Source organism: Pelodiscus sinensis, chromosome 6, assembly GCF_052426305.1.
Source record: "Pelodiscus sinensis isolate ZL-2025 chromosome 6, ASM5242630v1, whole genome shotgun sequence".
NCBI lineage: Eukaryota > Metazoa > Chordata > Testudines > Trionychidae > Pelodiscus > Pelodiscus sinensis.
Window position 1 is genome coordinate 21,916,080 of NC_143057.1, and position 13,840 is coordinate 21,929,919.

A 13,840-nucleotide genomic window follows, 5' to 3' on the forward strand; every position below is an offset into this window, starting at 1 on the left:
GTAAATTGACCAGGGATCTGTGGCTGGTTTCTTGGAACCGGACAGAACCTGTTTGGGGTAGGTAGGATTGGGTGCTAGGATCCCCCACCTGTGTATGAGGCCTGGGGCCATCTGAGGCACGGATATTGCTAGGGTGTCGGAGGGGTTTTGCTCGTGAGTCTTCAGGCAGGCTGCTGAAGTGCTCTGTAGGACTGGTTTGTGGTCAGTTTGGAGAGGTCACCAGTCTGGGGGCTGTAAGGAGCCCCAGATTTGAGCAATTCGCCCTGAGCAGACGCCCTCAGCTGTGCCCAGACACGGCCTGGTCCATCACAGTAGCGATGGGTTGGCTGTGCACAGAATTGTTTCCATGGATCCCACAATGGCCATTGAGGATGGTAAGGTTAGGGTGGGTATGGCCAGAGGTGATTAAACCAGGGATATTGGGGTTGATGGTAAGAAGTCCTCTGTCCAGCTGAACACCATGACACCACTGAACAAGTGGGAGAGGAAAGCTGGGATGAAAAACCTACTCCCATGTTGGGGAGGATGGAGTAGGTGAAAAAGAAATGTCCTCAGGTGTGTGCTGGTGCAGGCTGGCCTCCATAAGCTTAGGAGAATGTGTCAGTGAATTATCCGTCTGTACCAATGGTGGTGTTGTCGGCACCTGTCTTGTGCAGTGCTGCGACTCAGACCTCTTATGGGTCTTGGTCATTGTAGCCTCCAGTTTGCTTAGGTGCCAGCATGCATTGTGAAGCAGCACTTTGTGCTGGAGCCACAGCCTCCATCGGTGCTGGGGCAGACGGCATATCTGCCTTGCTTGGTGCCGGGCGGGAGCCCATGCCAGATGGTGCAGAGGAGCCCACTTTGCACTTTGGCTCTGACTCCGCTCTTTTTGTTAGTGCCACTTTATGCTTTTCCGTGGTTCCAGAGGTGGACAGAACCAGTGAATATGTGGTGAATATGAATATGTGGTGCGGGATGTCATTGGCACCACCGGCAATGACCGTTTTGGTGAAGCCCTGGACTACAGGAATCCTAGGGCGGAGATGAGTTGGCTCTTCCTTAGAGTCAAGGGTTCTGCTGATGCCAATTTCTTCAGGTCTGGTGGTTGGAGAGATTTCTGTTTTACTTCAGAGTCTTGGCCAGCCAGACTGCTCTCAGGTTCAGAGGGTAACCAAGAAGACACAAATCGCTTAATGTGAGTAAATGCAAGGTTTATTTGATGATATAGAAAGAAAAGGCAAGAGAAGGCTTACAACATCCCTTTGGCTTGCTGGGGACTCCGGCTCTGCAAAGGATGGGCTCCTGGCATCTCTGTACAGTTCCAGATCCTTCAGGAAGTCCGAAGGGTGTTGGCAACATTAAGCAATATATAGCCCGTACACAAAATTCTAGAAGCAGCAGCTAACTCTGTGCTAAAGCAGAAACCAAACCAGCATCTGCCTGGGAGAAGTTTCCCACAGACAGTCTCTGATTCCCATGGAGCTTATCTCAACTATGCACAGCCTATCTCGCTAACAAGCTAGACACTGGGAATCTTCCTTTCTAATAGTAGGCCAAAGCCTGTTTTCTAGTTTGCAGACATGAGAACTGGGAATATTCACTAACTTCTCGAAATACAATGGTCTTCTGGTTTTCCAACCACAACAACTTCTCTCCCAGAGCAAGTTCTTCAATCTTATCTCCCTATGTTTTCTGGCCCTTGTGGTCATGCTTTGTCAGTGCTGGCATTTCTGAGCCACATGGCCTGCACCAAGACATTTTACACAGGAGGCATGCCCATCAAAAATGGACATAGGGTTCCTGTATGCGTCACATTTTTTAAAACCGGGGAACCAGGCATTTTGAAGAAGTTGGGGTTGAAGATCTTGTAGAAAAAACGGGGTTGGGTTTTTTTTTTAACTGTAAGTTTAAGAGAAAAACTAACAGTGACTAAAAGTAGCTAAAAAACTCAGTTAAGACAAATTTTCTATTTCTTTCTGAGAAAGTCATACTGCTTCGTGACTCCATCTTCTTCTGAGGACGGCAGAAAAGGAAGTGAGGGGACCTGCACCACGTGCACGTCTAACAGACAGAACAGAATGAGATTGCGACTGCGCTTGCCCGGTGTGGGAAGGCACCACTAGGCTAAAAATCTCCAATTGCTGGCAAGAGGACGCACTGACACCTGAGCGGAGCACCCACAGGGACACTTCTTGAAAAAGAATAAGCAAATATATAATTAAAGGAAGCCACAGAAGAGCTCTTTTTAAAGTGAGAATCCTTTTTTACCATCGTATGCTTCCTCCTTCCTATGTTTGAGAAGTTTCACCGCATCAACAAAGCTTTGAGAAGCATAAGAATCAAACAGCAGCACAGTAAGAACTAGACAAAGGAAGCTATACTTAACAACTGCAAAGAACACAGAATTGCTCAAGAAAAGCCTAAAGTTTTTTTTTTAAATGCTACTACAGGAAATCTGTAGGTTGAATTATGGCTATACAATGCAGAAGCTTTTTTTTTTTTAATAAAAAAGAAAATAAAACAGTTACACATCTGGAAGAATATGCTAGAGGAACTGCTTTTCAACCTTTGTGTTGTGCTTCCCAAAGGCATTGCCAGTAGTATCCTGGTGGGTTGCAAGCTTGTTCCCATTCTCCTAATCCCTAGTCTTCTGCTGAAACAGATTTGTTCAGCCACTTTGCAACTATTACTATTCAGATGCCAAAGGCAACTCATAAAGTATTGCAACTATTCCTGTGACACCAATTGTGAAGCACCAGTTGTGTGAACAGGCACAAAAGATTCTGGGGTGCATTTGAGCAAGATGGGATATGAGTTGGGTCACAACACTAATCAGGTACGCAACTGAATTGTCTTCCTTTGTCTCCCATATACTTTTTGTCTGAGTGTTTGCTGTGAAAATGGTACATTTTGCACAACTCTAATTGTAATTACTCCTTTATATGTAACACAAAGTCTTTTAATATGAGCAGACATCTGGTGATAGAAATTTCAATACTGTCATTAGACACAGGGGGTGCAGGAAGAAAACAAGGTTCTTCAAAAGAATTTTCCTGAATTTTGCCAGTAATTCTTCCATGATTTTTTTCTAAGGAACACAGGAAAGATCAGATCCCATCACTTCTACATTAAGCAATAACTCCAGCTGTGATTTCTATACAGTGATTGCAAAGCTTAACTACCATATGAACAGAAGGTCTTGATTCACTACTTATGGGAGTCCTCAAGAATGCAAACTTTGATTCTCACATGTGCAGTCACCTTGTAGTAATTTTAAAAAAAATATGCAGAAATCTGTTTTTGCTTGAAAAAAGAATACAATATGAGCTCTGCATTGCTACACAAAGTTTATAAAGCTAAACAGAATACACTAATTTAATATCCACTATTCCTAATGATAGCTAGATTAGATAAATCCCGGAGATCAACAATTGCCAGCCATCTTCAGGTTGGGTGAACTATAAAATCTGTCTCAAAATTAACATCTGGAATGTTTAAATTTTTAATCTAGAGTTCGTCTAATATCACTAGATTTTTTAGAAATTTTGACGAAGTATCAGCTGCACAAACTGTCCATGTCTATTCATGAATTCATTTTTTTAGCTAAATTCAGTCAACAGTTCTATTTTATCCATGAACATAAATGGGTGAACATATCCTAGGTGACAGGAGAGGAATCACGTGATGATTACCTGTTGTGTTCCCTCCCTCTGGGGCATTTTCTTGCCTGCCATTGTCGGCAGACATGATACTGGGCTAGATGGACCTTTGGTCTGTCCCAGTATGGTCGTTGTTATGCTCTTAACATGATGCTAATGCTATGAATTCTGGAAAACAACATTTAGTTAATCCAGTATGAAAAATATGCTATATGCGTAGTGCTATATGCGTATGCTATATGTGTGTTCATTTTTTTAAATTGTATCCTTTGGTATATATGGTTGTGACTATTTTCTTCCATTATTTGATCTGAGGAAGTGGGTCTGGCCCACGAAAGCTCATCATCTAATAAACCATCTTGTTAGTCTTTAAAGTGCTACATAGTCCTGTATTTTGTTTCATTTCAATGCTGCATTGTATGGACTGTGTCAATAGTGGGACATAGTGGTTTTCTTGCCATGGATACTGTCAGTATTTAGATGGAAGAGGAGATTAAAGAAAGATAATTGAAAGCCTAGTGACAGATGGCATTGTGAGCATGAAGATGAAGGAGCTGTGAAAGGGATGTGAAATTTAACAGACATGGTATTCTTTCTGTGGAGGAAGTTACGTGTAGACAGGTGTGGCTAGTTCCTGCTCAGTAGAAAGGCAGAATTCAAGTATGTATCCTGAGCATACTGGGGTATCACTCCAAGGGCTCATCTAGACTACGGGGAACGGTCGAAAGAAGATATGCAAATTCGGTGGGAATTTGCATATCTTCTTCTGATCGCAGTTTCAAAAGCAGAGTTTTTGAAAGTGAAAGTAGTTAAGAGGTGGATTTTTTGCTGACCACCCCTTTGTCGAAAAGCAACGTAAACCTACTATTTCAGGAAGAGTGGCTTTTAAACAAGGGGGGGGGGGGGTTGTCGAAACAGCCGCGTCTTAACTACTTTCACAAGCTCTGCTTTTGAAAGTGCAATCAGAAGAAGATATGCAAATTCCCGTGGAATTTGCAGATCTTCTTTCAACTGTTCCCCGTAGTCTAGATGAGCCCCAAGAGACCAGAATTAAGGTTGTGCGGGCACATATCTTAACTTTTTATTTTCCAGAAGTTGAAATTTGAAATATCCTCTTTATTTTTTGTTTCATAATTCTGAGTTTTGCTAAACTTGGTGTTCTGAAAGGGCACAAGATATCACCTGGGAACCTTAACTCTGCATTAACCAAGTTTTGGCCATTGCATCCCCTAGTCTTTTCCACAGAAAGAGAAATCTTGCTGCTAGGAATTCATGGTTATTTAGGAGTTGTTATTACCAGGTAGGCACACAGCTGTGATACTACTGTGGACAGGTAATGTTAATAAAAATAAACATACAGCTTTTCAACAGTAGACTGCAAGAAGGGAAACATCATTATTCCCATTGTAAGGATGGGAAACTGATGCATGGAGATGTGAAGTGACTTGACCAAAGTCATGCAGCAGGCCAGTGGCAGAGGTAGAAATAGAGTCCAGGTTTGCTGGACTCACTGTTTTCTCCACTAGACCACACATTTGCTGTGTATTTCTAGGTACTCCCTACAGCCTGTACACTTCATTATAGTGGAATCACTATATTTATGCTTCAAAATATTTAGAATGTGTGGGGTTACTTACAGGGCTGGTGAGAAAAATTTCAAATACGCTCTGTCTCCCAAGAACTTTGTTACATAACATTAAGTGCCTTAACCCCCTGAAAACGTGGGGGGAGGGGAAAGGGAGAGTGGACAGGGCAGGGTCCCCTCCTCTCATTTGCTGTTTGGCTTGTACTTAACATGCTCACTAATGCTGTTGAAGCCACTGTCCTCAGTCACCCCACTTCCCAACATCGCATCATGTACAGACAGGCCCTCTCAGAGAATGACAGAGGTCCAGGTCACTTTGAGTTTAGAGGCCCCTGCCCAGCCCTAGCCCCAGGAATTATTTAACTTCTCATCCACAGGGTCATACTGAAACTAAAAGAATATATGAAAATGAAAGCTTGAGACATTTATTTATTAACAATTAAGTTATTATACCAATAGCACGTATATTAAAAATGTAACTTCTATTGTGAGTTTCCACTGCAAGCAAAACTCTTCATTTTAGAAATGCTTTTCTGGCTTTGCAGTATGCAAATTTGTTTATAACTGAAGAAAAGTCTAATTTACGTGCAACATCACTGTAAAAGCATTGAGAGCCCATTCAAAAGCTCTTGTCCCATGGTAGAACGATGATAGTTCTTTACTTGTTTTAACACATTGAATGTGTAATCACCTGCAGCCACTGATGCAGGGAGACTGACAAAAATACATAATGCAATTGTGGTATTAAGAAATACAGTTGACAACTGAGATCCAATATTTCTTGAAGCAGTTCTTTTGGCTCGCAGGCCAATTTAAAGTTAGTGGAATGTATGTGTTTCAGGAAGATGATCTTGTCACAGAGATCTCTTGAAATTCCATTCTTATACCTTTGTTGAAACTGTTCAGCCACTGAATATAGATCTTTATCACGTAGCCTCTGTTTACACAGTGCATTTATTTTGGAATAAGCTATTCTAGAATAGTTATTCTGAAACAGCTTATTTTGAAATAGCATGTCTACGCTGAAGGGAAGCCTCAAAATTAGTCCCAGGCAGGCTTCCCTGAAGTAGAAGTGCTATCTTGATTTAGAGCCCCAGGAGTTACTAGGGAGGAATAACTTAGAATGGCCCTGGTGAAGCAGAAGTGGAGCATCTACACATGCTTTATTTCAAAATACCTATTTTGGAATAGGTGTTATTCTTCATAGAATGAGGATTACAGATTTTGGAATAAGCCGCCCATTATTTTGAAATTAGTTTGAAATAATGGAATGGCTGTGTAGATGGCTGTGTAGATTCCTATTCCGAACTACCGGTACATCGGTACTATCTTGTTCGAGCCCCGTATAGCTGCGCTGCACGGGGTTCGAACCAGCGGGGTTTTAAAAATGGCGGCTCCCCGCTTATGCAAATGAAGCCTGGGAAATTCAAATCCCGGGCTTCATTTGCAAGTGCGGTATGCCTACATTACCCCGCTAGTTCGAACTAGCGGGGTAGTGTAGACATACCCTAAGAGCTACCAAACTTTGCATGGGATAACCCTTTAGCCAGGAGAAGGTTTTAAGGGACTATAGGAGGGAAACGATGAGAGACTGACACCTCTCCCCAGGGCTACACAGAGCTTGGCAGCGTGGGGAGAAGTGGCTTCCCGGGGGAAGCAGCAGGGACAGTCACTCACTAAGGCCGGCGGAGGGATAACTTTTCATCCAGGAGAAGGTTTTAAGGTACTGTGGGAGGGAAGAGATGAGAGACCGACACCTCTCCCCGGGGCTGCACGGAGCTTGGCAGTGCGGGGAGAAGTGGCTTCCCGGGGGAAGCGGTGGGGCCAGTCACTCACTAAAGCCAGCAGAGGGACAAGGAAGTGGAGGGCGGGCTCAGGCGTCAGCAGCAGGTGCACGACTCCCTTTCCCCTCCGTCCCCTCAGGCTTTTCAACTCAGTTACATCCACTGCCAACTTATATTTCAACAATGTATACTAACAAAGCGCAAGGACAGTCACTTAACGTAGTTGGAATTGATTTGGAGACATCTTACTTTTCACATGGACAACTCTATGATGTGTGTTCAAGAGTTGGAAGTGGAAAAAAAAGCACATAAACAAAAAAAATTACTTCATTGTTACACAGGTCCTTGTGGATTACAGAGGACAATTTGTGAATGTTAACATGGGTTGCACTGGAAAAGTTCATGATTATGGGTTTTTCAGGAGTCTACATTCATAGATAGTCTTGGACACTATTCTCACCAAATGTCTGTCATCAATGGAGTTAGTCTTCACAGAGATTCTGGAGAATGCTGCATACTTCCTTCAATCTTGGCTTATGAAACCAGCACGCAGCCTCACTCCTCACGCAGGCATGATTTTGACAAGTTGCCTGAGTTGCTGTTTTGGTCCCTAGTTTTCCAGTACTCGTTTTTGAGCTGCTTAATTCGCTCCCTGAACTGGTCACATAAATTAGCAAAGCTGTCAGCTTCTTTGTGATTTGCTACTCTGTGTGGGCATTCCTGGTTTTCCTGACTTTGCACCAGATATTTACCAAAATCAAGCTGTTTTCCAATGACCATGAAGCAGCACATTCTGCAAAAGGCTTTTTCTGTTCATTCTCCATTGCAAGCACAGATGGCTTAGTGCTTGTGTATTAATAGCTCAGTGGTAAGAAGGGTTAACTCCCACTCTCTGAGCTGCTAAAGTACATGAAGAGTGACAGCTTCCATTTTCAATAAAGTAGATTCAAGGTTCTTGGTACAGAGAGCCCATGGGATTGTGGGATACTTTTTGGATGTTTCAGAAATGAAGTCAAGAGGAACTACATCTACACTGCAAAGCAATATGGCTCGAACCCTGGGTTAAGGCTTGACCTGGGATCAGACCCTGCTCCTCTGCAGCTTCCTGATATGCTATATTAGTGGGATTTGTATGTGGATGGAAAGCAAGTTAGATTTGAGTCTGATTCTGAACCCAGACTTACATTGCAGAGTAAACATACACTAGATATGTCCCAAAGAGCCAATCAAATCTCTGAACTTTAAGAAAAGCTGTTTCTTAGCTGAGGGCACTCTCAGAAACCTCTTCTTCAAATGACCTCAAGTTTGGGTCACTCATTCTATCACATATCCCAGCTAGGCATCACAGACTTCAAGACAATCTAGGTACACATACAGATTTTAGAGCGCTTAAAAGAACCATCATTTACACATTAAAAATACAGTCCATGAACCTCTCCATGATGATACTACTTATGAAGTAGGGAGCACTAAACTAGTCATTAGAGCTGCTTTTAGACCATCTGTATTTGAACATTTCAAACATTTCATAATGCACACACAGTTATGCAAAAGGTGTAACAGAAATGAAATTTCACCCCTCTGGAAATTAGTAGTTCTTCCCACCCCAAACAGTAAAAAGGCCCTGTCATGATAGAGATTTTGCCTTCTCTGAAAATTTAAAAAAAAATGTAGAGAAAACTAGAGAAGGGAAGAAGGGGAAAAGTTTGATCTCTTTTTTAATGCCTGCCTCCTTCCAGCAAGTCCATCTGTTGTAGCACAGTTATTTTGGAGGCAGGTTATTTTTGCATGACCAACAGGAGACAATTATTGCAGAAATGTTGAATCAGCTCTATAAAAAGACACGCAAGTCACTATTGCATGAGTAGGAAGGGGTTCCAGCTGAGGATTTTTTGTACAAATTAACACAAAGTATATATAAAAATTGAGAATGAGGGGAAACAAAAAGGCATAGGAATATGGGTGAAGTGGAGAGAAGCCTAAAGGAAGGGAGGGAAACTGGCATTTGGGGATGGGGATTATCATTCAGTTTGCTATTCTCCAGTTTCATAAAACTTGTTCTCTGCTTCACCTTAACAGAGAAATCTAGGATTAAAAAGACGTGGGGCTGATTCTAGACACTGACCAAAGAGGACTGAAACAGCACAAGTTGCTCCATTCTGTTTTGGAATCTGAAACTAGTCAGATACCCTAAAAATCACTGATGCTTGTATAGCTGTGGTGTCCAATATGCTAGCCAGTAGCCACATGTGGCTATTTGGATGGATGAGTGTGGCTAGTTTGCTATAGCATAGCCACTATAGTGGCCACTGCTTCAGAACTGGCTGGACACCACCGCTGTACAGGAATAGCTATGGCCAAGGTATCTTGCTTCCTCAGGGAAGCTTCCTCACAGTTAGGGCTCAACTGAGCCCCAGTTTCCATTCAAAACTGCCTTCTCACATAGAATCCAGGCAACATGTAAGTGTCAATCGTTCTTTTAAAGACATTAATGGTTCATACAGATGCAATGGTGAATCAAGCCTTCTATTTTAATCACCAGCTATACCTGGTAACTGATTCAAAACACAAGTATAAAATATGTTCAATTGTACTGAGTTTAGTAAACATGCTCTATCAAAATATCGACTGCAACAATGAAAGAGCATACATGCAATTCTGACATAATTCCATGGAATTATAAAAAGGGTGAATCTGTCTGTCGGACTTCAGCAATGTGATCTTTCGGTTACATTTTCCACCGAGTAGTCATTACCTGTATTGTCCGTCTGCTGGTTTGAAGTCTTCGATCAGCCAGATGTAGCTGAGATGCTAGTTTTTCATTGGCTTCCTTAAGTTTTTTGATAGAAGATGCTGTTGTCCTTCCTACATTCTGCAGAACAGCTATCTGTTGCTGCAAGGACTTAATTCGTTCCCGCAATAAAACAGAGCAGCCTGGTTTCTGGACCATAATATTTCTTCTTTTCTCTCTGTTTACTAAACATAAAGTGGGCGGTCACTAAACTGGAAGGTCATGGCATAATTATTAATCTATTTTTAGTTTTTCATTAGTATTCCAAACTGTGGTTCTCTCAGAAAAATGATGCTAAAAACTGCTTGCAGGGTTCTATATTTATTGTGTCTCAATAACTTCCAGATCAAGCTGGTTCAGCTTACATATAAAAAAGGCTGGGGTTTTTTTCTAACTGCCAGTTCTGCAAACTCACTCTGGGATTTGGAAGTCAAACCTGATTCCAGGTTTTTCACTGATGCATTATGAACAATAAAGATTCTATAATCAGTGCTCAGTCAACAGAATTTTGTAAGGTCTGAACCAGACTGAGAATAGTGCACTCACAGCTGAACTGGCTCACAGCTGTATTGGCTCTTAAGGGCTAAAAGTAATAGACAGCGGTTAAAACATGTTTATCAGTAAAATCAATAGATTAGAGATATAAACAAACATTTCATAAGCTGAACAAGAAGATGCGATTTTACGTAATCACTATTTAGAATGGAATTTCATTAAACTAAAGGGTGAATTTTTTATATATGTCATATTTCAATAGGCACATAGTAAAACAGCGTATGACTGGGTATGCACAGTAACAGCACTTGCATGCAAACATTAGGCATGCGCTAACTCTTTGAACATCTTTTTTTCCTTTCATGACCTCGCCCTAAATGTATCTAAAATTCCTACCTTTGTTCATAATTGATGGATGAGCTGTTATGTAAGGATTGATCTTTCTCCTTTGGGAATGTGATTTCTCAATGTCCTTGTTCTGTGTGATACCCTAAATAAATAACAGCAGGACAAAGATTAAGCAGCTTTCTACTTTGACACATCTACTGATAACACTCCAAAGTTTACTGATTTGTCAGGAAATAAATGTCAGAAATCCCCAGCAAAATAAGCGGAATTAAAATGAATAAAACCATGCAGAAGTGTGGACAAATAACATTGTAATGAAAAGTATGGATTTATTTACTTTTCATGGGGAGTAGGAACATTTTTTTAAAAATGGTAAAGAAAACTACTGTCCTATTAAGATAATTTTTATAGGATCCTAACTATGGCATAATCAAGGGGATAAAAACAGTGGACTGCAATACCATGGGAGGAAATATACATTGATCATCATTAGGATGAAAGAGGTTTTAACACTTCAAGGCCTACAATATCTCACTTTTTATGACATTTAGGTAATGAGGTAATGGCTCAAAGATTCAAATGCTTGCATAGACTTTCGGATAAATCCAAATTAGACAATCTGCCTGAAATAGGATACAACGATCCCCAAATGTCGGGTTTGAGTACGCCTAAGTCTCGTGCATACAGTTTTAAAGATCTTTCCTAGAATATTTCAATATAAAATGATAATTACTTCTAGAATCTGTAATTTAAACAGGCTAATAACCTGTTCAATGTTCAGTTGATGCAAGATGAACAATGTTGCTTGCCATATGCAAAATGTGATTCATTCAAAAATATATTATTAAATTCCTTGTTTTTAAGTCCTTCATAAGTTCTGAAACAAAGTTTTGTTTTCAAAATTGCATGTGTTTTTAATTTATTTTCAAATTTTTTTTTGTGTAAGCAAAGGACTACATTTCTTATATTGTAAATAACTATAATGTAAATCACCAGATTTAATAGAGTGAACAATGGTGCCCAATACACGGTAAAACTCCGATGGTCCAGCATCTGATGGTCCGGCATCATCAGGAACCCGGAAGTGCTCCGGGCAGCCGGACCATTGGAGCTGCTCTGCCCCCAGGCTCCCCGATTCAGCCACTGCTAAAACTGACCAGCGGCTGAATCGGGGACGCCTAGGGCAGAGCAGCTGGGGTGCTGCCGAGTTGGTCCCATAGCGCTGCCCCTCGGGGCTGCGGAACCCAACCCGGCAGCGCCTCAGCTGTCCCCGATTCAGCCCGGATTCAGCCGCTGCTGAAACTGACCAGCGGCTGACTCCAGGAAGCCCAAGGCAGAGCTGCTTTGCCCCCAGCTTCCTGGAATCAGCCCCTGATCAGTTTCAGCAGCAGCTGACTTGGGGACACTTGGGACAGAGCAGCTGGGGGGCTGCCAGGTTGGTTTCGCAGCACCAAGGGTTGTCGCTACCAGACCAACCCGGCAGCGCCCCAGCTACTCTGTCCCAGGCATCTGGATTCAGCCGCTGTTGAAACTGACCAGCGGCTGACTCCAGGAAGACCGGGGCAGAGCAGCTCTGCCTCGGGCTTCCTGGAGTCAGCCGCAGATCAGTATCAGCAGCGGCTGACTTGGGGACACCTGGGGCAGAGCAGCTGGGGTGCTGCCGCGTTGGTCTCGCCGTGCCAAGGGTCTGAGCTACCGGACCAACCCGGCAGCACTCCAGCTGCTCTGCTGCAGGCTTCCCCGATTCAGCTGCTGCTGAAACTGACCAGCAGCGGCTGAATTAGGGACGCCTGGGGCAGAGCCGGACTGGGGGGGGCTATGAGGGGTCTGGGGTGTCATCCCCACCACCCCACCCCAGGCCCCCGCTTCTGATAGTCCAGCAAATCTGATAATCCGGCACCCCCTGGGTCCTAAAGGTGCCGGATTATCGGAAGTTTACTGTAATAATATAAACTAATAATTTAAAATGCCACCCTGACAAGATATACATCTCCTTCAGAAACTTAAGACAGCCATGTGTGTACATGGAGATCCTCCTTTCAGCCAAAATATTGGAAAAATATATTAGAAATTCATAGCAAATTAACTGTTAGGCTGAAAACCAGGATTCTCAGTTCAAGAGATAATATCTAACTCACTAAGTACTGTAACAGTTTCCCAGCTAAACCTATAACCCTCTTTCTACCTTACTAGTCACATTTAAAAGTATCTGGCTAATAATACAAGTTTGTACTCATACAGTATTTTTTCACATAGGTTTTGAAGTACTTAACAATGGCAGGTAAGCATTGTACCACCATTTTACATTTAGTCTATGGATAGAGATTTGAAATAACTACATGAGAAGCACCGTGATCTACTGGATATATCCGTCCACTACCACAGAGAACAGAAGTTCATTTAAGTTCAGTCACTGACTTCCTATGTAACCCTAAGTAAAGGATGGTTATTTTTCCTAAAGATGGAAGTACTTCTTTGAGTATGTCAATGTGGATCTCATCTGAGACATGCAGCACTTCAAAACTGGAGATTTTTGAATAGCAATGTCTCTTGGGAAAAACTTAAAAAACAATGAATAGTCCAGCAGCACCTTAAAGGCTAACAAAACATGTAGATGGTGTCATGAGCTTTTGTGGGTACAACCCACTTCTTCAGACGAATGGAGTATTAATGTCTCTTGGGGCCATGGATATCCCTGTTTTGTCATGTGTCATTGTGGATCCTACTGTAGATGATTAGCAAGTACTGTACCTACTCTGAATGGTGAGAAGGAGATACGTCAGACAGTTTCCCCAAACTTGGAATTCAGCCTAGCTGCCATAATAAAAGCCTAATGTTAAATGACAATCACTAGGTTGTGCCATATCAGGATACTAGCACATTTCTGAAGCAGACTGAACTAATAAATGCCTGTTCTCTGGTGGTGCCCACCTTGATGTTTGGATGGAGCAGCTCACCAGCTTATCAGTAACAGATGGAGAGGCAGATGAAGATGTAAACTAATCAGAAAGCCTCTCTGATTAAATGGTCTGGATACAGTTTGAAAGATTTACTTCTGACAGTGTAATGAGTTACGACCTTAGAATCCTCCAAAGTAGTAGTTTTCTCTCACCCAGCATCAAATGCAGTTTTGGGGAAGAACATTGACAAGTTAACTGACTGACTTAGGTGAAACTCCTAGTCTCTCTTAGTGGAT

The 13,840-nt window shown here is 42.2% G+C and overlaps 1 protein-coding gene across 2 annotated transcripts in view; it reads right to left on the reverse strand.

Annotated features, from left to right (window-relative positions):
* CNTLN (centlein) overlaps window positions 1-13,840 on the reverse strand; it is a 327,186-nt gene that overhangs the window by 81,351 nt on the left and 231,995 nt on the right. For both annotated transcript variants that reach the window (XM_075931523.2, XM_075931522.2), the window contains exons 17-18: window positions 10,693-10,786; window positions 9,766-9,986 (exon numbers count right to left, since the gene is read on the reverse strand). In XM_075931523.2, coding sequence (XP_075787638.2) covers window positions 9,766-9,986; window positions 10,693-10,786 — 315 coding nt within the window. The remainder of the gene's footprint in view (window positions 1-9,765; window positions 9,987-10,692; window positions 10,787-13,840) is intronic.